Source organism: Gigantopelta aegis, chromosome 3 (assembly GCF_016097555.1).
Source record: "Gigantopelta aegis isolate Gae_Host chromosome 3, Gae_host_genome, whole genome shotgun sequence".
Classification (NCBI taxonomy): Eukaryota; Metazoa; Mollusca; class Gastropoda; order Neomphalida; family Peltospiridae; genus Gigantopelta; species Gigantopelta aegis.
Genome location: NC_054701.1, coordinates 25753689 through 25779950, shown reverse-complemented (window position 1 = coordinate 25779950; position 26262 = coordinate 25753689). Strand labels below are relative to the sequence as shown.

Here is a 26262-nt window from a genome sequence, read left to right as displayed (position 1 = left end):
TTGCACCGGCCTCAGTGGTGTCGTGGTTAAGCCATCGGACATATGGCTGGTAGACCTGCTATAGTTTTCCTAATGCAGTAAGGGATCTTTTATATGCACTTTCCCACAGATAGGAAAGCACATACCATGGCCTTTGACCAGTTGTGGTGCACCAGTTGGAACAAGAAAAAACTCAAACAGCTGAATGGATCCACTGAGGTGGTTCGATCCTGCAACACACATACCTCAAACGAGCATTCAACCGACTTAGCTAAATCCCACCCCTCTTTTTTCACAGATTTCTATTTTTTTTGTACGAAGTGTCGCAAATGTCATCAGATATATCTAAGGTTTTTGGCAGGCGCAGAATGTGGAAAATGGGCTCAAATGGAATCACTGTTATGGATAACTATAGAATAGATTTTTTGATGTATGATTTTTTTGCAATTTACATCTGCACCATGCAAATAACTGCATACATGTATAACAGCCGTAACATCTAATCACAGAACAATGTTCGGAGGGTATCCTTGAACATTGCTCTCTTACTTTTATTTGATTGCACGCACATTCCCCACTTAGAAAATACTACCAGCAGTAACTTCCATTAACTCTGTAAAGAGAGACAATCTGTACTAAGTGGGTTTGGTATTCAGTCTTCATGGTGGTCTGCACAATTCTTCAGCAACCATCGTGGCCGACCTGCAACTGCATGTTAATACCACCAACACTTCCACACTGACCTACGTAGACTGTACAGTATATATATATATATATATATATATATATATATATATATATACACCTGATAATAGTGCTCATCAACCTGTTACATGTTCCAGTTACTATGGGATTAGGTCGGTCTGCAGCTGCATGTTAATACCACCGACACTTCCACACTGATGTACATAGACTACAGTGTATGTATATATGTATGTGTATATATATATATATATATATATACACACACACACACACACACACACACACACACCTGATACTGAACTATATAAAAAATCCTTCAGTTACTCAGGTGTTCAGATACGGAATACAATACCCCTGGATATTAGACACCAGAAGTCAGTTGCGAACTTCAAATGCAGCCTGAAACAATATCTCATGGATGTTTATTTGGCTGATTAGTTTTAATTCTATATAATAATTATGTTTCGAGACTTTAGTGTCAATATTACACCAACTAACAAATGTCTGTTAAAATATAAGTTTTCTCTAGTCAATATGTATGTATGCATTTATTATAATAGTATAGTACTTAGTATACATGTATTTTCTTTTCCAGTATTTCAATGTATTGCTGAGGGCCCAGTGGAAGATTAGCTTGTGCTAAACCCGTTACCCTCATTAAATAAAGTTATTATTATTATTATATTATATTATTATTAGTGCTCATCAACCTGTTACATGTTCCAGTTACTATGGGATTAGGTCGGTCTGCAACTGCATGTTAATACCACAGACACTTCCACACTGACGTATGTAGACTGTACAGTATATATATATATCTTTATACACACACACACACACACACACACACACACACACACACACACACACACACACACACACACACACACACACACACACACACACACACACACACACACACACACACACACACACCTCTGATAATAGTGCTCATCAACCTCTTACATGTTCCAGTTACTATGGGATTAGGCCGGTCTGCAGCCGGTAGGTGCAGAATGTTGGGCTCAGTGATGCCAACAATGTCAAACACACTGATCTACATGGAGCTACACCATAAATAACTGGCTACATGCTTGACAAACATCTTTATGATGTTGTACCATAAAACGAGAAAACGGTAAACTGATGGCTCAACATAAAGGCCAAAAGCAACATTAAATATGAGACAGGTTTACATGCAAATCCTAGTACAAGAATTACAGGTACATATTCATGGATGGACATGCCTCACGCGACCAGCCGAAGTGATAAAAACCAACACTTCACTGTGAGCAGCTTGACTTAACTCTGTCATTGTCTCTGCCACTAAACAAATTTCACAAGGCTCACACTGGAAAGAAATTTATTTTAGTAAATTTTCAGATATGTAGGGTATTAATTGTTCGATAACACAGGCACTGTGTTTAAACCTGTAGGTTACCGGTACTTATACAAGTAAACAACTATGATGAGCATGTTAATAAATAAGGTATTTAATCAGCACATTTTATTGTGAAACTTGTACTAAAAGGCTCATACTGAAAGGCAATAAAATGCACTGGTTGCCAACATATTTTGACAAGCCTGGTGTGTTGTACAAGTAGTTTGTTTATGTGTATGTGGTTAACTAGCGGTAGATGTACTTGTAGTACTGTGATTATTTCATCATTGTTATTACAATACAGGATAGTTCTTTTAAATAACAAAATAATCCGTTATATAAAAAAAAGCCCAAACAAACCCAGACTGCATGTATTTTCCATCATGATTAGGACTAGACACGGAAAGACCAAATCTCTCCTGTCCATTTCACAACATGTACCAATACATATTTAAGAGTTTATTATAACGATGTATCTCACAGCTCATTAACTTTCTGAATTATTCAATTAGCTGGGCATATGCTAATAATCAGCAAGTAGGCACTGGAACCTCTCCAATGATGAGGAGGCTCTCTGACTTAATATGGTTGCCAGTGTTTATACTGAGCATTGGATTAGAGCAGACCTAGAGATTCCCAGTACATATTTTAAAAGCCTTGTAGGCATTTGAAATTTTTGCTAAATATAACACACAAAAAGGAGGGTTTGTTTTAATATAAAATGCCCATATACATGGACTGTGGCTAGAAGATGTTGAAAACAAAAGGAAGACAAAGAAAATAATATGGGAACCACCATCCAGAAAATGAGGAGGCAACTGATAATAAATAAGCCAATCTTTTCATCAGCAGCAAAGCATTTATTATATAAACTTTATCACCACCAGAACATAATAGCACAGCTGTTAATGTACGTATCAGATATAAAGAACACTATTTGGACCAGGAGGCAATTCTCTGATAATCAGTGCTATAGTAAGTGCATTATACATACATGTATATAAAAGATACCTTGCTGCTAACTACACCAGGTGCAGATTCAGGTGGGGGCCCAAGGGGCTCACCCCCTCCCTCACCTATTTATGGTCAAACAATAGATATTACAGACTACACCAAAAAAGCAAACTTATTCTGTCTACATGTCAAACTTATTCCGTCCACTTTTAAATTGTATTTTCAAAAACAATAGGTTTTGGGCCCCCTCAACTCAAATCTAAATGTATGAACTAATCGCACAGCAAACAACTCTAGCACTTAGGTATACCATATATGTACACATTGAAAGCCCAAAACAAACAGCATACCTGACAGCAGCAATCATGAACATAACCCACAAGTTCCATTCCCGTCACAGCCACCCAGCATCCATGTCTGTATTACATACAGTACCGGTAATCAAGCACTGGGTAGCACAACAGCAGCGATTAAGTTCTACATACACATGTCCAGGGGTGACAAATCAACACTTGGTAATCTAGCAGAATCTTCACCAACTTGGCCGCAAGTCAGAATATTCGTTATGTGCAGAGCTATACCTTTTCATTCCTTCACAACTTGTCACTTGTCTACACATACTAAGTTGAGGCAGACCTTACATAATTAGCTAGACACACAATACAAACCACTGTGTTCCGTGCCAAAAAATCAAGTAATGTATAGTCTGAAAAGTAATTTTTTTTTTTCCTTCTTCAAAAAATGAAAAGAATGTTGCTGAAGTTGGCGAGTTTCACTTATCCTTATCCCAAACCATCATAGAAAAGCACAGTAAAAATTTGATAAAAATCAAGAAAATTACAATATACATGTAGGCTATACTTTCATCTTACTCAGGGTAAAACAATAGTTATTTGTGTGTCTTTCAATCTATAGTATTCCCCCAGAATTATGCCAAGTTTCTTCATGGACAAAGGTTTATTTATCCCCAAGTCATCATGGAAAAAAAAAAAAGGCACAGAGAAGGCACAGTGAAGTTTGATAAAATCAAGTAATATACAGTGTACGCAGACTCTCCAATCTGACACTGGGTGAAACAATACAGTTAGCTGTGTTATTCATTGTATGCTTTCCACAGAGTTAAGCCAGGTTTCTCCATGAGCCATGTTTAAAGGATAAACAATCCATGATGAACAACATGCTGACAAGGAGCCAAGAAAAACCCTGATGGCCAGATGAGGCGGAAAGATAGAGGAAAACATCATTAAGACAGGACCGACTTTCTTCAGCTCTATAAATAATGCGCCTTTTAATATACATGTATATTACATATATATGTACACATGCGGTGTGAGCTATGTGAACTGGCAGCACACATGCATGCATGTACAAGTAATGCTATGGCATAAAGCACTTACTGTAAATCAGGAAAATAATGCATCATGTTATTGCTGCATCCAAATTGTGCATTTTTATTAATGTGTCTGGCAAATGCAACTTTTAAAGATAACACTGCAAATAAAAAATGTAGAGTTGTTTTCTCAGAATTACTTTAGCTAAACAATTCAGCATTTGTTTTGACAGTTATGCCAGTGGAAGTTAGTTGTTTGTGTTAATCAACAGTAATTTCTTCCACCTCTTATGCAGAGCACCACAGAAATGACAAGGTGTGGAGTTAACATAGTAAATCTTACTTAGTTTGAACAAAAAGAAGACATAGATGTTCTTTTCGCTTGTTTAGAATTTACATTTCTTTTACATTAGCGCTAACTTGTTCATTACATGATTACATTCTAATGACATAAAATAGGACTTTCATTCTAACAGATGCAAATGTTTTAGTTCTTTTTTTCTTTTCTTGATACAGTGATGGGGCACTGGATTGGATTGGTAAAAAGCCAATCAGAGAATGGGTCCACCGAGGTGCTTCAATCTTACAAGTTCACCAACTGAGCTAGAGCCTGTCCCAGTGTTGAATCGAGATCTAAATGTAGACTGACCAAACCAGTACTGGTGCTTCAATCTTACAACTTCACCACCTGAGCTAGAGCCTGTTCCCATGTTGAATCGAGATCTAAATGTAGACTGACCAAACCAGTACTGGTGCTTCAATCTTACAACTTCACCACCTGAGCTAGAGCCTGTCCCATGTTGAATCGAGATCTAAATGTAGACTGACCAAACCAGTACTGGTGCTTCAATCTTACAACTTCACCACCTGAGCTAGAGCCTGTCCCATGTTGAATCGAGATCTAAATGTAGACTGACCAAACCAGTACTGGTGCTTCAATCTTACAACTTCACCACCTGAGCTAGAGCCTGTCCCATGTTGAATCGAGATCTAAATGTAGACTGACCAAACCAGTACTGGTGCTTCAATCTTACAACTTCACCACCTGAGCTAGAGCCTGTCCCATGTTGAATCGAGATCTAAATGTAGACTGACCAAACCAGTACTGGTGCTTCAATCTTACAACTTCACCACCTGAGCTAGAGCCTGTCCCATGTTGAATCGAGATCTAAATGTAGACTGACCAAACCAGTACTGGTGCTTCAATCTTACAACTTCACCACCTGAGCTAGAGCCTGTCCCATGTTGAATCGAGATCTAAATGTAGACTGACCAAACCAGTACTGGTGCTTCAATCTTACAACTTCACCAACTGAGCTAGAGCCTGTCCCATGTTGAATCGAGATCTAAATGTAGACTGACCAAACCAGTACTGGTGCTTCAATCTTACAACTTCACCACCTGAGCTAGAGCCTGTCCCATGTTGAATCGAGATCTAAATGTAGACTGACCAAACCAGTACTGGTGCTTCAATCTTACAACTTCACCACCTGAGCTAGAGCCTGTCCCATGTTGAATCGAGATCTAAATGTAGACTGACCAAACCAGTACTGGTGCTTCAATCTTACAACTTCACCAACTGAGCTAGAGCCTGTCCCATGTTGAATCGAGATCTAAATGTAGACTGACCAAACCAGTACTGGTGCTTCAATCTTACAACTTCACCACCTGAGCTAGAGCCTGTCCCATGTTGAATCGAGATCTAAATGTAGACTGACCAAACCAGTACTGGTGCTTCAATCTTACAACTTCACCACCTGAGCTAGAGCCTGTCCCATGTTGAATCGAGATCTAAATGTAGACTGACCAAACCAGTACTGGTGCTTCAATCTTACAACTTCACCACCTGAGCTAGAGCCTGTCCCATGTTGAATCGAGATCTAAATGTAGACTGACCAAACCAGTACTGGTGCTTCAATCTTACAACTTCACCACCTGAGCTAGAGCCTGTCCCATGTTGAATCGAGATCTAAATGTAGACTGACCAAACCAGTACTGGTGCTTCAATCTTACAACTTCACCACCTGAGCTAGAGCCTGTCCCATGTTGAATCGAGATCTAAATGTAGACTGACCAAACCAGTACTGGTGCTTCAATCTTACAACTTCACCACCTGAGCTAGAGCCTGTCCCATGTTGAATCGAGATCTAAATGTAGACTGACCAAACCAGTACTGGTGCTTCAATCTTACAACTTCACCACCTGAGCTAGAGCCTGTCCCATGTTGAATCGAGATCTAAATGTAGACTGACCAAACCAGTACTGGTGCTTCAATCTTACAACTTCACCACCTGAGCTAGAGCCTGTCCCATGTTGAATCGAGATCTAAATGTAGACTGACCAAACCAGTACTGGTGCTTCAATCCTTACAACTTCACTTGTCCCATGTTGAATCGAGATCTAAATGTAGACTGACCAAACTACTGGTGCTTCAATCTTACAACTTCACCACCTGAGCTAGAGCCTGTCCCATGTTGAATCGAGATCTAAATGTAGACTGACCAAACCAGTACTGGTGCTTCAATCTTACAACTTCACCACCTGAGCTAGAGCCTGTCCCATGTTGAATCGAGATCTAAATGTAGACTGACCAAACCAGTACTGGTGCTTCAATCTTACAACTTCACCACCTGAGCTAGAGCCTGTCCCATGTTGAATCGAGATCTAAATGTAGACTGACCAAACCAGTACTGGTGCTTCAATCTTACAACTTCACCACCTGAGCTAGAGCCTGTCCCATGTTGAATCGAGATCTAAATGTAGACTGACCAAACCAGTACTGGTGCTTCAATCTTACAACTTCACCACCTGAGCTAGAGCCTGTCCCATGTTGAATCGAGATCTAAATGTAGACTGACCAAACCAGTACTGGTGCTTCAATCCTACAACTTCACCAACTGAGCTAGAGCCTGTCCCATGTTGAATCGAGATCTAAATGTAGACTGACCAAACCAGTACTGGTGCTTCAATCTTACAACTTCACCACCTGAGCTAGAGCCTGTCCCATGTTGAATCGAGATCTAAATGTAGACTGACCAAACCAGTACTGGTGCTTCAATCTTACAACTTCACCACCTGAGCTAGAGCCTGTCCCATGTTGAATCGAGATCTAAATGTAGACTACCAAACCAGTACTGGTGCTTCAATCTTACAACTTCACCACCTGAGCTAGAGCCTGTCCCATGTTGAATCGAGATCTAAATGTAGACTGACCAAACCAGTACTGGTGCTTCAATCTTACAACTTCACCACCTGAGCTAGAGCCTGTCCCATGTTGAATCGAGATCTAAATGTAGACTGACCAAACCAGTACTGGTGCTTCAATCTTACAACTTCACCACCTGAGCTAGAGCCTGTCCCATGTTGAATCGAGATCTAAATGTAGACTGACCAAACCAGTACTGGTGCTTCAATCTTACAACTTCACCACCTGAGCTAGAGCCTGTCCCATGTTGAATCGAGATCTAAATGTAGACTGACCAAACCAGTACTGGTGCTTCAATCTTACAACTTCACCAACTGAGCTAGAGCCTGTCCCATGTTGAATCGAGATCTAAATGTAGACTGACCAAACCAGTACTGGTGCTTCAATCTTACAACTTCACCACCTGAGCTAGAGCCTGTCCCATGTTGAATCGAGATCTAAATGTAGACTGACCAAACCAGTACTGGTGCTTCAATCTTACAACTTCACCACCTGAGCTAGAGCCTGTCCCATGTTGAATCGAGATCTAAATGTAGACTGACCAAACCAGTACTGGTGCTTCAATCTTACAACTTCACCACCTGAGCTAGAGCCTGTCCCATGTTGAATCGAGATCTAAATGTAGACTGACCAAACCAGTACTGGTGCTTCAATCTTACAACTTCACCACCTGAGCTAGAGCCTGTCCCATGTTGAATCGAGATCTAAATGTAGACTGACCAAACCAGTACTGGTGCTTCAATCTTACAACTTCACCACCTGAGCTAGAGCCTGTCCCATGTTGAATCGAGATCTAAATGTAGACTGACCAAACCAGTACTGGTGCTTCAATCTTACAACTTCACCACCTGAGCTAGAGCCTGTCCCATGTTGAATCGAGATCTAAATGTAGACTGACCAAACCAGTACTGGTGCTTCAATCTTACAACTTCACCACCTGAGCTAGAGCCTGTCCCATGTTGAATCGAGATCTAAATGTAGACTGACCAAACCAGTACTGGTGCTTCAATCTTACAACTTCACCAACTGAGCTAGAGCCTGTCCCATGTTGAATCGAGATCTAAATGTAGACTGACCAAACCAGTACTGGTGCTTCAATCTTACAACTTCACCAACTGAGCTAGAGCCTGTCCCATGTTGAATCGAGATCTAAATGTAGACTGACCAAACCAGTACTGGTGCTTCAATCCTACAACTTCACCAACTGAGCTAGAGCCTGTCCCGTGTTGAATCGAGATCTAAATGTAGACTGACCAAACCAGTACTGGTGCTTCAATCTTACAACTTCACCAACTGAGCTAGAGCCTGTTCCCGTGTTGAATCGAGATCTAAATGTAGACTGACCAAACCAGTACTGGTGCTTCAATCCTACAACTTCACCAACTGAGCTAGAGCCTGTTCCCATGTTGAATCGAGATCTAAATGTAGACTGACCAAACCAGTACTAACAAATTAGCCATGATACACTGGACAGAGCCATTCAATACTATTTTATTACTAGCCTCATCCAACCTTCATTTCAACTAATTCCCATGCTTACATCCAATTAAGGTTCAAGCATGATGTCCTAGGCACACATACATCAGCTATTTGGGCTGGCTGTCCAGGACAGTGGGTTAGTTGTTAGTGAGAGAGAAGATGATGTAGTGGTCTAACACCTACCCATTGAGTCATTAAAACTCGCTCTGGGTGATAGCCGGTACTGGGCTGTGAATTAACCCAGTACCTACAAGTCTTATGTCCGATGGCTTAACCACGACCCCACCGAGGCCGGTCACATCCAACAAGTAGCCAAATGTATAAATTGATACCACTCAACACTAGAATCATTGAGTAATAAAATTAGACATCAGGATGTACATGATCACCAGTCATCATCCAGTATCATTCATTGGGTCCTTACAGACAGAAGGTAAATTAGACCTAATTATCATCAGTGGCTTATCAACTTAATCCAAGTTACAGCACATATTGCCACTGGTTTATAGACTGTAATTTGGAGCATGTTTAGTTAATAGAACTATTGTTTTGTTATTCACACAAGTCTTGTTTTTTATAACCTATTGTTTGTTTATGCATTTAACGAAAACATGTCATTTACATATATAAGCTGTGTATAAGGTTGTAATGGGTTACAGTATGCAACTGAAATGGGTCACTATAACATATTAAACATTTATTTTATTTATTTAAAAAATTAAAATATTATTTAAAAAAACTAAAATTGGGGTGGGGTGGGGGGTAATTTATGAATGGATAATGCACATTTTCAGAGGTCTACTATAGTTGACTATATTTGGGCAGGCAGGCAAAATAACGGAGCACAAAGACATCTTTATAATGCCAACAACCATGCTGTGTGTGCTGTCCTGTCTTGTATTTAGGTATTCTGTTCTAACTTTCAAATCTACACACAGGAAATGTTTTATTTAACGACGCACTTAACACATTTTATTTATGGTTATATTGTGTCGGACATATGGTTAAGGACCACACAGATATTGAGGGAGGAAACCGTTGTCGCCACTTCATGGGCTACTCTTTTCGATTCGATTAGCAGCAAGGGATCTTTTATATGCACCATCCCACAGACAGGATAGTACATACCACAGCCTTTGTTACACCAATTGTGGTGCACTGGCTGGAACAAAAATAGCCCAATAGCTCCACCAATGGGGATCGATCCTAGACCGACCTCGCATCAAGTGAACACTTTACCACTGGGCTACTTTCCGCCCCAATCTATACACAGCTACCAACTTAAACTTCCAATTTATTATGGCACTAATGAATATTAGTAGTTCATGTTCAGCATTAATAACGTGTTTCACGGATGACAGTCAATTTCAATTTTCCTGGTTACGTTAATACATGTACATTATGTCATTCTTCCGAGACATTCCAGGATTGTGAGACTTCCAAGGCATTTCACCGATGTAACTGTAGGCATTCATCATTAACGTGAGGAAATTACACTGATCAAAGCACACATATCTGTATCACCGGAACCTCTCAACCAGGAAGTATAGGTTATTGATCATGCTGATAAGTGAAACGGACACCCCCATCTTTGATGATAAAGTCTGGCAGTAATTGGTAATAAATATCCTTTTACTTCTAAGCAAAAATTAAGACAACCATTCTTTCTTCAAAGCCAAAAATATGCTAAAACTGTGTGCTCGTTAAATGAGGTGACAGAATCACATACAGAAAGGAAATTATTAAAAAAGAAGAAATTTTGAAATATAACCTTTGATATTTTATAATGAAAAGCTCAAGGGGGAAATCATTAGAAAAAAACATTGTGTCACCACCCCCATACTGACATTTACAACAAATATGCAAACATATTTTTCTTTAAACTGTCGTGACAGGTTTTAGTAATCTCAAGTACATGTACTACTTGTTCTGCAATTCATTTCCTGTTATTAGTTCCAAAAACACAACAATGAACATGATACGTGTACAGGAAAATACCATCTAATTATAGCAGTTACATTAAGCTGAATCAAAGACACAGTGACTTCATGCTAGCAATTTGACAAATTATGTAAATATTTTTTTAGCCAAACCATAATGCGACAAAATAAATTACTGTCAATTAGTAAACTGACAAGAGAATTACTTTACCGATCGAGTTTACTGATTGATGTAAAAAAAAAAAAGAAGGACAAAAAGTCATTGCTGTAATAAAATGTATCCGACAACTTGTTTTTGATTATCAGCAATACTCATGTAAATATTACATTACTAATATTAATATTAAGGGGTGTTTCACATGTTAGCACTATGTTTTGATTTTAATACTTGCCAAGTCTTTTTGGTGGGATTTTTTAAATGAAGAAAAAATCCTAAAGGCTGGATTTTATTCTGCATATTCTGACAATTGGAAATCATCACCTCCCCCCCCCCCCCCCCCCCCCCCCCCCCCCCCCCCCCCCCCTCCCCCCCCCCCCCCCCTCCCCCCCCCCCCACCCCCCCCCCCCCCCCCCCCCACATTACACCATGAGATAAATTCTAAAGAGCCTTGAATTAAAACAAGTACATGTACTTTAAACACAAATACATACATTTTTATAATTTGGCCGCACAAATGTACACGTACAATCCCTCTCAAGTCTGATCTGCTGTACATCTGATCGTCGAAACCTACCACCGACCCTCGCAGAATTTACTCTTAGCATGATTCGAAGGCGTTGTCTCGCCCCCAAAACAGAAACCAAAAAATCTGTGCCAGTGACTAATCGGCACATGTACATGCCGAGAGTACCATACACATAGTGGTCGACTAAGATGTATACAGATTCTCATCTCACAAGAAGCCCATGTATTGTACAAGATGGTATCAATCACCTGCAATCCATGTCATTAGCCCACTAACAGTAAATATGTCAGGACTGTCACACGCGGTTGGCATCTTAATTAAACCGGTGTCGTCATCTGTCACTGATCACATCATTGTGATGGGAACATGTTCACCAACTATATGTGATATTGCAGTGTGTAGATTTTACAACTCTCGAAAATGTATTCATGAATAAATAATTCAAGTGAATTTTAATAGCAGTGGATTTGGGGAGTATTTTTTTTTTCATGTAAACATTTGTTACAAGGATACTCAATCTAATTAAAATTAGCTCCACTATTACATGTGGATCTAACATCAGCCAGTTGGAGCTCATGTCCACCAATCAAAACCTTACTTGCAGCATCCTGCCAGTGATTTAAAAATAATTTGAAAACATTCCGAATTATCCTGAGGGTATACGACATGTTTCGTGTGAATTACGAATGCCGTAAAACATGTTTTATTTTATAAAATAAATAATTTGTAATGTAAAACTGAACACTGATTTAGTTTTTTTTATTTTATAAATAAATAAATAATTTTTAATGTAAAATTGAAGACTGATAACCCACCCCGTATGTATTGGTATGGTTCGCTGTACTGCGGCCACTAAAATAGACTCGCCCGATATTTTTAGAATGTGTATGCTCCCAAATAACGTTATAAAAGGCAAAGTGTGATTGGTCAATATTTAAATTATTATTTACAGACGAAATGTTACCTGGACATTGGGGACTACGCAGTGTTGTTAGTTTTAAATCACTGGCAGGATTCTGCAAGTAAGGTTTTGATTGGTGGACATGAGCTCCAACTGGCTGGTGTTAGATCCACATGTAATAGTGGAGCTAATTTTAATTAGATTGAAGGATACTAATTTAAAAAACCCACTTTATTAAAATGTTGTTCATTTAATATTCATTCACCTGTCCATCCGGGCGTGACATAGCCCAGTGGTAAAACGCTCGCTCGATGTACGTCGGTCTGGAATCGATCCCCATCGATGGGCCCATTGGGCTATTTCTCATTCTAGCCAGTGCACCACGACTGGTATATCAAAGGCCATGGTATGTACTACCCTGTCTGTAGGATGGTGCATATAAAAGATCCCTTGCTGCTAATCGAACAAGAGTAGCCCATGAAGTGGTGACAGCGGGTTTCTTCTCTCAATATCTGTGTTGTCCTTAACCATACGTCTGACCCCACATAACCGTAAATAAAATGTGCTGAGTGCATTGTTAAATAAAACATTTCCTTCCTTCCTTTCATCTGTACATCCATCTATCCAGCTGTATTTATTAGCATCATAATTAAAATGATCTTGATGAAAGTATATTTTTCAATGGAAACATTTATTAAACCCCAACCACTTACATTGACAATTTCTTACAGTAGCATTATGGTGCTCCATGTTTGCCAACCAATAAGCCCATTAAATTAATGCATGAAAATTACTAAAATTAATACATTTATGGGAGGCCCATAAAAAACACCAAAACAAACAAACAAAAAACCCAACAAAAAACAACAACAAAAAACACCACCTGAATTTGGTTTTCAGTTGCTGAGGTAAAGATGTGTTTTATCACATAAACCTATTCAAGTTGTATATTAAACAAGGATCATATCTTTCTATTTAAATGGTGTAACTTTCATTAAAAAATATAATTTTTTGACCGACCACAAATTGATATAATCTAAAGCAAGAAAATGAGGATAAACTGGTACCTGGATTTGTACTACTGTAAATTATACATTTTATAAAAATCATTTCTACTGTTGTAGCCTCCCCCCCCCCCCCCCCCACCCCCACCACCACCACCATTTTGTTTTTCTTTCTTTTTTGTTTTTCTTTCATTTTTCTTTTTCTTTAACAGTACTTTGTTTTTAGCCATTGGTATAAGGGGGAAAGGTGGCGCAGGTAAAACCAATATTTTGCAGTAATAGCGGCTTTCAACACCTTTTATCCCCTGGTCGTTTTATCTTTGTGTATAGATTGTTTACCAGGACAGAGTCAGGAATGGAGTGTTTGCCTGCCTCCACCTAGGTAAATACCGATCAGGTGAGAAAACGGCCAATGTTGACAGACCGTAGAAAGATGGGTCTGATGAGAAACTGACCACTGGCCAGTGCTGGTACAGGCTGGGTAAACACTGTTAGCACTGTACATACATGTACACTGTATGCAGTACCATCTGGTAGCTATGTGCAAAAAGGATCTTTATTCAAGATAGTGACACTGTGGAGTTTATTTTTAAAGCACCTTTTAGAGCATTCACCTGAGGTACAATAACAATGGAACATATGATCCAACAATCTTGGTGAACCCAATTGGTTACTTAACATTTCAACCAGTTCAGTGGTTTGTGTATCACAAGCAAACACTTTGGTAAGCATAGTATCGGGTCTGTGGGAAAGTGCGTATAAAATATATAGAAATATGTAGGCCTATAATCACCTACACGAAGAATGAGAAAAACTTTCTTTATTGGAGTTATTATCCTTTATCTTATAAAATACCCATAAAAAACTTTTGATGTTAATTGATGCTCAGATTTCTTTCCTCATTCTGGTTTATAAATTTAAAAAAGAGAGTTAAAGTTTGATTTGTTTAATGACACCACTGGAGCACATTGATTAATTAATCATCGGCTATTTGGTAAAACTGACACGAAACCTGCTACATTTTTACTAATGCAGCAATGGATCTTTTATATATGCACTTTTCCACTAACAGAAAAGCACATACTACAGCCTTTGTCCAGTTGTGGTGCACTGGTTGGAACGAGATAAAAACCCAATCAGTTGAATGGATCCACTGAGGTGGTTCGAACCTGCAATGCAAGCACCTCAAGCAAGCACTCAACTGACTGAACTAAATCCTGCCCTCTTATAAATCCAATTAAAAACACTTTGCTATGAAATGACCATGAGAAAAACATAATATTATGTTATAGACTTAATAACTGATGACTAAACCAAGTGTCGGGATGCCATTAACAACTATACATATGAATCATCTGACACTCCACCCAACTATTATTTCATATGTTAATACTTCATGCACATAAACCAGAAAAGCCATATCTTTGCACATGCATTACATGTAATAACTATAAAATTCAGCAACTGACATTTACGCAAAATGTAAATGTCAATAAGCACTGGCATGTCTAGTTTATTTAAAACCGCACCTATAAAACCATGACAAGTGTCTTTATAAGAGAACAGCATGACATCTCCAATTGGCATCCATGTTTTAAGATTGGAAGCTTAATTCAAAATCTATTTATTGTAATTCAGTTCAGGCTCATGTGCAGAAAAGTTTGCAGGTGTGGCATCTACACTGTGGTGAGCAAAATTTTAAAAGGGGGTTAGGGTCATCCTGTCCCCCAGAAAATACACTGAAAAGAAAACGAAGAAAAATTTGCTTGGAGCAGGGCATGACCTCCAACCCCTCCACTCCACTGCACACATGCTTGTAGTTCTTGTACTAATGTTGATGATATTTAATGAAGGAAGGAAATATTTTATTTAACAACGCACTCAACACATTGTATTTACGGTTATATGGCATCAGACATATGGTTAAGAACCACACAGATGGAGGGTTACTATTTTCAATTAGCAGCAAGTGATCTTTTATATGCACTATAGACAGGATAGCACATACCACGACCTTTGATATATCAGTCGTAGTGCACTGGCTGGAGTGATATATTTAATGAATACACACACGTACATGTTCATTTGTCCATGCATGTGTATGTGACAGCTGCCGTTATAATAAAAATAGCCTTAAAAATATGTCATGAAGTAACAAATAGACTGAAACGTGACATGCACATACATGTATGATCAATCAAACTAGATGTAACAGACACCTGTAAATTAATGCAGAAAAAGAATGATTGTCTTTGAACACCACCACAGTACTGTAATTGTTCAAACAGCCATTGTATTTAAATATGATCACATGGGGATAAGATACTGCAAGCTTAGCCTCAAATTTTATTTATTAATGGTGGGTGTGTAGGAAAATATTGTACATGTACATAACCAGGTGCAATTCAAAAGGCTCCCTTAAACTTTTTTAAAAGCAAAATCGCAAAGTTGTAAGTGTCTAGTAGATTAGGCCCTAGTGTTTCAACTTTCAACTGTGGTTGCCAAAAGCAAGAAAACTAATTTTAATTGTTAGAAAGCTCTATGAAGCAGTAATATGTTACAGGATAAGAAAGGAATGTCTGTATAAAGCCAGATTAGGTGAATATATTTTATAACCAATTTGCCAAAAACACTAACCCGACAGCATGTCTGTTTATTGTGTTCTTTGTTACATATGATGGACAATATTTTGTCTTATCTGATTTGGCTAAAACAGAATTTGGCTGAAAAGATTTTCAAACAAAATTAACCAATACACATATAAGTAGGAATTAAGAAATAGTCCAAAAGTCACCCGTCTCCATGAAAAATCAATACCACACACATATATTGGTTATTTATCTTGAATAAATGTATAAATGTAACATTTGTGATGAACATGTCTGTTTCATTATGTGGATTATGGATCTGCTGATCCCAAAAATAATGAAATGTTGGGGGGATAAGGGGGGGGGGGGGAAAGAAGAATCAACATTTGAACCGGTCTACATGTGTACTTGGGCAAGGGACTAGAGACATTTAACCTATATCTTATGCCCTATCCATTTCCACTTGCCTGGGTGGAGCTCACTAGTTTCTATCCCCTGAATAAAATGTTCTTTTATTCAGCTTAAAATCCTGTCAGTTGTCACTTTGTGGATTTTATATCTCGTATTAAGTGTATCTGATTACCATCATATTTGTTGAAATAAAAACTAAAAAGATCCGTCTATGCAATTCATCAATGGCCTAAACCCCAAGGACGTAAATCATCTGATCGAAATCAATACAGGACCTGTCAATAAGATTAGTCTGAAGTTAATGTGCCATTAATTTACAAATTACTACAGAGTGCTTGCATTGCCCAGCATAATCTACTCTAGGTTGGCAAATAATGGATTAAATGACTTCTAAAAGACCACAGATTATTAATATTTATCAACAGTTTTATCACGACTACAAATTGAGTGAGGCATTTTGGAAATCAATGATGTAATTGCCGTGCGACTCGAGTTATTACTTAAGGTGTGGATAGAAACCTTGTGTTTGATTAATCAACCAACACTGGACAACCTGCGTCATTATGTCAGCCATTTACCTGGCAAGTATGCCACTGGTATCGACATACAATACCGGTACTTATTCACTTACTGTAAATACACAGGGAAAATTTGATACATTAAGTTTGAGTAATACATACGAGTACATCACATGTAAGGTTATAAAAGGGAAATTAAGGAATGGAAAGTAAAAGAATATATATTTACTCCACAGTTACTTATCATAGTTCAGCAATAATTGACAGTTGGCTTGATACAAATCTTTTTAACAACTTTTTACCCATATACCCAAACACAGAATAAGTCCAAATCTCTGGCCCAGAACTGATCTATTTAAAAACAAATACCTTTTTTTTTTAAATATTCACTTAGGTAACTGCTTAACACAGGTTGGACTGTAAATGTAAACACTGTAAATTGTAATCAATTCTTGGGGAAACATTTCTTTTATTAGAATTGTCAGACAAATGATATCATACACTGACACGGTTTCTGCCAGAAGGTACAGAGTTTAGTATTAGGTACCTTAAATCATAGAAATTAATTTTTATTTTTTCTAAATAAATGATACTAAGAGAATTGCAGTTTAAAAAATGTCAAAGCGTATGAAGTGCAGTGTCCAATTTCGAAACATTTCAAACCCATAAATACCTAGTAGGGGTACTTATATTGTTTTTTTTTAATTATCTACCTTCAAATTATTTTCTGGCAGAAAGCCTGGCTAGTGATTTTCAAACCATCTTAGTGCTACGATATCGTAAAATATAACATCACAACGATGCATGCCACAGCCTATGATGGTTTTACAATACTGTAGTGCTAAAATAGCTTCGGAAATGTGGGCTCCAATTGATAAATGATTGTTTAATAGAGAAAGGACATCTGAGAAGCCCTGTTTGTGAATTATGATATTTAATATAATTTCTGCCAAAGAGAAGCACTTACCAAGAACAATCGACTTGCCCTTCTCCTCAGTGTCATGTTTATGACCGGATCTGTCCGAACGAGTCCACCGAACAGTGACCACAGCAGTGCACGGCGCTACTGTTAATCACAATTATTTGTGACCAACATCCCCGCATGGCAACATGCAGGATGTAGAACACAACACTAACAACATGGCAGACGCCAAAAAGTCGCCGAAATTTTAATCCCACTTCGCCATATTCCAGTAAATCAGGAAATGAGTCCTACATCCTCATCTCGGTTATTGAACACACAATGCATGTACATCCTTAAACGACACTTGTCGTACTAGTGGTTTTATTTGTTACTGAATCATCCGCACACAATAGTTCAATGCATGTGCCAGTAGATATCCTTAACCGACACTTGTACTATTTATTAATGAATCACCAGTGCACAATATGTCTGTCACCAAATATGTACTACCATAAACAGTTTCTGGATATACATCATAGAAAACATGGCATACATGTGTGTAGATCCCAAACAAAACCAAACAGTATGCACCATACAATTTATAAGCCAGGAGTGTATAAAAGTTCATACTGGAGGTTTCTCATTCACAAAGATAAGCAAGTACATTGTAGTCTATGTAAACTCAAATTGACACATTCAAACACTGAGCTAGGTCTTTTTTCCTTTTAGACTTACAAGTTTGAAACTACCTGCAAAGGTAATCAAAGATGTCCATAGTTTGAATTGATGGAGTCTCATAAACATACCAGCTGGCTAGCTTCATAAAGTCCTATATATAATACAGGTGAGTGTATATCGGCTAATCTCGAACAAAGTAGAAAGAAGCGAGAAACACAAATTACATATTGACATTTTCTTCACTGTGTACAACAACTGTTGCTAGTCACTATTCTGTTCAGTTTTTAGAGCAGACGGCACACACCAACTGGTGCCGACACACTGTAAATGTATATATACTATACATGCACTTCACAGCACTGCCACATGTATGGACTCCCGGACTCCCGACATACCATTAATATCTGCTGTCACAGATCGCAGGAGCCACGACACAACTCAACCTTAGTGACATGGGCGACACACATGGCTGTTGAACCATTAAGATCCACACCTAATCTTTACCTTGCTAATCCTCTTTGCTTATTATACACAGATTATGTTACATAAATGTACATGCACCAATAAGACATGCACAAGATGAGAAGTAATCCATCAAATGACAAACGAACAGCGAACAGACGACTTATATTTAATGTTAATGACGATATCACCAGAATGTGAGGTGGAGAAGAAAAAAAACTGTTAAAAAGAAAAGAAGAAAAAAAACTGCTTAACCAGCCGAACAGGCTGAAGCGTTAAGTTATCTAGTGATACACAACAACTTGTTGCGTTTCTTGGCTGTAGTTCTGCCATGAGGTTCAAGTTAAGTAACCGCTGCCAACAGTGTACGTGGTAGATATTGCACATACACGCCACACAATACAGACTCAAAAGCACAGCTTCCTCCAAAAGAAGCCAAAGTTAGAAAGTTATGCCAAGAACAAATTACCAAGAAACCACAATAATCCTAACATTATGATGTGCACATTATGAACCCCAAAACACTCTCGGGTCAGTTAACCGCGCCTGCCAACTGCTAATCCCAACGGGAAAATTAATCCAAGCTGCTTGTGTTACAATTGAGTGTCGATGGCAAATAAAGTGGGTTTACACTTCAAATAAACAGCTGAGACGTTTTATGCAGATGTATATTGACTAACTGGCATTAATCATGATTCACAATGCAAAATGTTTTAAACTTTTCACCCAGTGTAAACACGTGGAGCTACATAATACAGAGTTTTAACTCCACTCTACTGTAATGTAACACATGTTTTATGACTAACAGGAATCAGTTTTAAAATCTGCACTTTCATTGGCTATTCCGATTTCCTAAAGTGGTTGTACATGTCATTTGAAAAGTCATGTCAATTACACAATGAAGAACAATAAATACTTGACCTATAGCAGTATGCGGCATGTACACATATTTACCTCTCTTCATAGAAAGTTTATAACGGTTCTGCCTTTCTAAAACAAATACCATCTGAAGTGACAGATCATTCTTAAAATTGCCCCAGCCCTATTAAAATTAGTTTTAAATATTTGATCACTACCAATGATGTATAGAGTGACAAAGCCTTGTTGCCATTCCAGAAAATCACATATGTGTAGAGTGGGGGTTACAAAGAATTATATTATTATGTATCAGTTTGTTTTGTTTAACAACACCACTAGAGCACAATGGATGTCAAACATTTGGTAATTCAAACATATAGTCTTTAGAGGAAACCTGCTACATATTTATCAATTACCATTTTTCCTTTATATGCCCTTTCTCATACAGGACAGATTATACCATGGTCTTTGATATACCAGTCACGGGACACTGGTTGGGAAGGCAAAAAAACAAGACAATCAAAGATCAGCGTTCGAAATAAACACTTGTCCGTTTGTCCCGACATGTGGAAATTTACTCAGACAAGCATTACGTGTGGTTATCCGTTGGACAAGTAAATTTTTTTTACAAAGCAGTATCATAATTTTGAGCAATTGCTTTAGTTAAAAAAAACCCCACGAAATCAGCAGTGTTGCATCACAAAATGTTATACAAATATCGTGGTTTGAGTTAAATAACCATGGTAGTCTTAGCTTGTGAATAAATTGGAATACCTCTAGAGTTGCGATCAAGTTCCGGATTCCTCACTCGGAACGTCTCGGCCGACATAAATAATTTATTTGATCCAGTGTTCAAAATAAGCACTTGTCCGTTTATCCAGACTAGTGGAAATTTACTCAGACAAGCATAATGTACCTTAGTGGTTATCTGTTGGACAAGTAAAAAATTTTTTACAAAGCAGTATCATAATTTTTAACAATTGTTGTACTTTAAAAAAACACGAAATCAGCAGTGTCACATTGCAAAATGTTATACAAATATCGTGGTTTCAGTTAAATAAACATGGTCTTGATGGTAGTACTAAATCAAGTAACTTCCGGCTGGGTCAAAGTTAACTTTTGACAGAGAATCGAATACCACAAGTCCTGTGATTGGTGATAAATGTGTGTGTGTTGGTTGTAAAAAAAGATAGTTTCATCTGGGTTAAAAAAATATGCAATTTTATTTCATCTAGTACTACTGAGTCAGGTAGCATTGTGCTTGAAACATGTATGGGGTACCTGTTAAAAAAAAAAGTACTTGAATTTTGTGCGGAACTAGGGTAGTCATAGATGCTACCCGTTATCTCAGAAATGAGCAGCTTGACCCCCATTTTTTTCTGATTCATTTTAAGGGTGAGGGGTGGTAGTATTTATATCCATGGCATTTATATCGATTAATACACTGCAGGTAGGAGTTTTAGCCACATATGTTACTATTGTCGTCTATGGGATTTGATTTGGTAGTATACACCCTGATAACATAATAGTCTTAGCTCGTGAATAAATCAAAATACCTTGAAGTTGTGATCAAGTTCCAAATTCCCCAATCGGAACATCTCGGCTGGCATAATTAATTTATTTGACACATTATAATCGATACCATTCGTATTTAAAAAAGAGAAAAAAAAGAAAGTTTTTTGTTTTGTTGTTTAAAACGAAGTAGAACTTGCCTGTTTACCACAAATATGAAAGTCAGTTTTTCTTTGATTTTTGTGAATTACTGATTACAACATTGGTAATGTGATAAAACGAAAACCTGTTGGACAGGTTAATCTAAGAATAAAAATATATTTGTTAACATTTATTATTTTATTATTCAGGCAGCGCTCAATTTTTACGGTCGTCGGGTCATCTATGACGACCTAATATTCAGTCGGGCAACTTAATTCTATGATACTAGTTGCCTGTCGGACGACTGACTTTTGTTTAAACATCAAAAGGAGTTGTGTCGCATAATAATGTGCAGTTTCCTTGCCCACAATCGCTTTTAAACTGTCGTTATCTAAAGTAGAGGGGATGATTTTTCGCGATCACAAAAAACACGGACGGAATCGTGGAATTTACTAACTGAAACAGAATTCGTGATTTAAAAAAAAAAAAAAAAACCTTCAAAAGTTGTATTTCTGGTTCAAGCGCCATTATAAATCTTTTTGATAGTTTTAAGATTCAATATTAATAATATACGCATAGTGTTTTTGTATGCTAACTTTTGTATGCCTAAACACTACCAGAACCATTCATTCTCGGAAGTCACGCTGTAAGCTTGTAACAAAGCATGTTGACTGTTTACCCGTGTCACTTTACACAGTAAAATTTAATTTGAAATATAAAAATAAACATGAACTAATACAATTTTAGAATGTTGATTATATAACAAGATTTCTAGTATGTTCAATTTCAATATTTTTTAATAATACTTATTACGATCCGTAAGCATAACCAATTTATACAACGCTTTCATTGGAAAACATAATTTCGCAAACCTTTGGGCATATTCGTTAATCTGTCTGTACGGAAGCAATTCACATTTATAGTCGCTCCCACAGGGAACACCTTTTTTCATGCTATGGAATTTACTACACATTATTTATTTCTGAACCGATTGTTTTCTAAATTGCACACAAAAATAGCATTTTACTTTTCTTCTTACTGGTTTATTCTAGTAGCACATGTAGCACGTGCTACATCCCCGTGCTTCAGGGGGTCCCGCAGTGAGTAATTGTGTACATTTATTTTCCCCGAAGGGGTTGAAAAATATATATCTTGGGAATTGGGCCCCGCTGTTATTTGTGCTATTGGCCCCGCGAATCCGTAAACTGATTCTGAATACATAATTCTAAACAATTGTTTATTTTTATTTTTTATTATTACTATTTTTTTTTTAAAGGCCTTCATTTAAAAGTTATAAAACAATGTTGAAACTGTAAACGATCGACAGAACAGTGCTTAGTGTCGGTTCACTACCGCTGGCCTATATCCAGCTTGACCCGACCACGTTTGAGTATGTAATTTGTGCACACGGCACGCTAGTTATCTTACAGAGAAACATACATGTGTAATCGAGTGGGTACTAGTAATTCTTACTTGTGCACTTTTTTTTTTTGGTTCACGTTTTGTAATCATACTGGACCAAATAAAATGTTATCATGTATTTATTTATTTATATATTTTTGGCAACTAATGTAAGATTACAAACAATGCATTACCAAGTTCTTGTTAATATTTTCATGAAAATAGCGGGGTTTGTCAAATGTGTGTTTTGTTTATGAATCCTAACCATAATCCATTAAATGAAATGAAACTGAAAGCCACACAATCAACAATTGTGTATTGTTTGAATTTAAGGGAGAATGGATCTCTTTATTATTATTAAATACAAACAATAATTAACAGTAATTAAGTTTGTAACTTTGTTTTAACTTCGGCTTATGTATGGACGAAGGTCGAAACTTTGTCTAAAACCAAGTGGTGCGGTTTATACACCAATGCGTGTAATAGGCCAGAAAATATGGTACACTACTTTTTTAGTCTTTATTAGTGGCAAGTAAACATTACTTAACTTCTTCTTTTTTTCAGTTTGTGTCAACAAAAATTTACAGGTATTTAAAAAATAGCAATAGCCAACAAGCTCAGAGCTGGACCAATAAAACACAAATGGATATAGTTTATAATAATAAAACATGACATTAATTAACACACAAAAAGGAAAAAACCCACACGGAATTTGCAAAAATCTGAAACGGAATGTGGCAAAATCTGAAATGGAAAATCATCCCTTCTACTAAAGCATCAGTTGAAATCACGTGGGTTTGTTTGCCACTCGGAACTCCTCAGCTGATTCTGTGAGACATCAGGAAAAATCGTAATCAGCTGAAGTATTCCGAATAGTAAACATTCCAGTGCATTCGATTGGAACATAAGAGTGCATTCGATTAGAAAATAGCTGATGTGTCGACAAATCACAACAATCTTAAGCAATTAGGCCCTATGTGTACATGTGTATAACTACAAACATTTAAAAACATTATTAAAAAGTAATGTATTTTATTGTCAGACAGTACATATTACATTTTACATCGACAACATTAATTCCAAACCTGTTGGTTACTGTTTTATTGGAATATAAATATAACTCTAGTTTCAAAACACGGATGAAATCAGGGCAACCTCAATGTGAACCCATACTTGCCCTCCGGGCAAGCAACCAAAATCCTTAAAATTGAGCACTGTCAGGTGTCACTTATATTTACATATATCTCTGCAGTAAATTTTATAAAATATGTTACTTAAAAATAACTTTGTATGATAAAACAAAATTACAATCGATCAACAAACCTGTTCCTTGTTGATTTGTTGTTAGAACAAGTCTGTAAATAAAAAGCCCGTTCTGTATCAATAAAATAAAAAATATGGCTTGTCTCCACACCACAGAGTTGTGTCCAACCACTACTCCAGATATCATTCCCATGAGCCTAAGTGAGTGTCTAGTCATGGACTTTGCTCAGTACAAATGTGTCATTTGCTAAGCTTTGGTAATCACAAACTTAATATTAAAAGTAAATATTTCTGAAGCAGTGTGATGTTTTTTTTATACCATATCATGCACATGCTTATACTTGAACCGTTACTAGAACTTCATGTTTTCTCGGGAAAAGAATTTCTCATGTCTATTAATAACCCCGAAGAAGCCCTATGCGTTGCGAATGACTCAACGACCAACACAATCTGATTAAAATTAGCTCTACTGGTCTACCAGTAGATCTAACAACACTGCGTGAAGTCCCCATGTCCAGGTGACATTTCATCTACAAATTACAATTTAAATATCGACCAATCACACTTTGCCTTTTATAGCATTATTGGGGAGCATACAAATTCTAAAAATATCGGGCTAGACTATTTATGCAATAGGCGAACTTGTTGGTCTATTTCAACATTAAAAAACAGGGGGGGAAATGCAGTAATAAACTTTGGATTGTATACTAGTATAAACAGATTTTATGGCTATACCATCTCGGTGTTTTTTCCGTCTTGAAACAAATTTTATATAAAAAAATTATATTGAAATTAGTTTCCGGTATACTTTGTAATTCACCCAATCATTTCGTATACCCTCGGCATAATCCCGAATGTTTTCAAATTCTTTTCAAATCACTGGCATGATTTTACAAGTAAGGTTTTGACTAGTTGAATGAAACGTCAACTGGACATGAGCTCCAGTGGGGTGCTATTAGATCCACAGGTAATAGTAATTAACCAATGGAGCTAATTTTAATTAGATTGTGACCAACACATCCTTTAACATGAATGTTTGGGCCTACCCTTCAAAACTGGGATGAATCATCTAGTTCCATTGTTCATTTAATGTAAATTGTACCTCTGAACTGCACGGACCCACAGTAAGCAATCGTCATTTATGGCAGAATATTACCGTGAATGAGACTCCGGGTTAGTTCAATAGTTGTCACTACGGTACCTTCACTTCAGCTAGTGTAACGTTTTTGACAAAGGTCAATTAAAAGGTTTTTTTGTTTAACAACACCATTAGAGCATATTGATTTATTTATCATTGGCTATTGGATGTCAAACATTAGATAATTTTGACATAGTTTTGAGAGGATATCCGCTATATTTTCCCAATAGTAGCAAGGGATGTTTTATATGCACCATCCCACAGACAGGATAGCACATACAATAGCTTTTGATATACCAGTTATGGTGCACTGGCTGAAATGATGTGCCATTAAGGTATATGAACCGTTAGTTCATGAATATATGTACAAACTCAAAATTCTAACTTATAAGCAATTTTTACGTAGAAAGATCACCAATAATGAATTAAATAATACCCCAGCACACTGACTGAAAAATGTACCATTATTTATTGTTGTACTTACATGTAAGCTAGAATTTTTTTTAAAGAGAAAACAACATTTCTGCCATCATGGCCTATTTTGGTCATGTTATTATCACACAAAGGATATAAGATAAAATGGATGGATTGATGGATAAGTTAAATAATTTAATTAATATATGGATGGGTGGATGCAAGTTGTTCTGGATACATGCATGGACTGACAGATGATATACGAGTGTTTGAAAGGTGTGAAGTTTACATGGTTAAACATCCAAGTGAGAGCTAGTGACACAAAAAACAGCTGTTCTGTATTGTATCAACACCATTAATCTATTTTAACAGGGAATCAATTCTTCACAGCCATAAAGCAATATTCAATG

The 26262-nt window shown here is 37.2% G+C and overlaps 1 protein-coding gene across 7 annotated transcripts in view; it reads right to left on the bottom strand.

Moving 5' to 3' along the window:
- LOC121367763 (FERM domain-containing protein 4A-like) overlaps positions 1 to 26262 on the bottom strand; it is a 179494-nt gene that overhangs the window by 133688 nt on the left and 19544 nt on the right. Inside the window, exon 1 of one of the 7 annotated variants that reach the window (XM_041492122.1) lies at positions 18049 to 18871. The exons of the other annotated variants lie outside the window; for them this stretch is intronic. Coding sequence (XP_041348056.1) covers positions 18049 to 18084 — 36 coding nt within the window. The 5' untranslated portion in view covers positions 18085 to 18871. Of the gene's footprint in view, positions 1 to 18048; positions 18872 to 26262 lie in introns of those variants that run through there. 7 annotated transcript variants of the gene reach the window in all.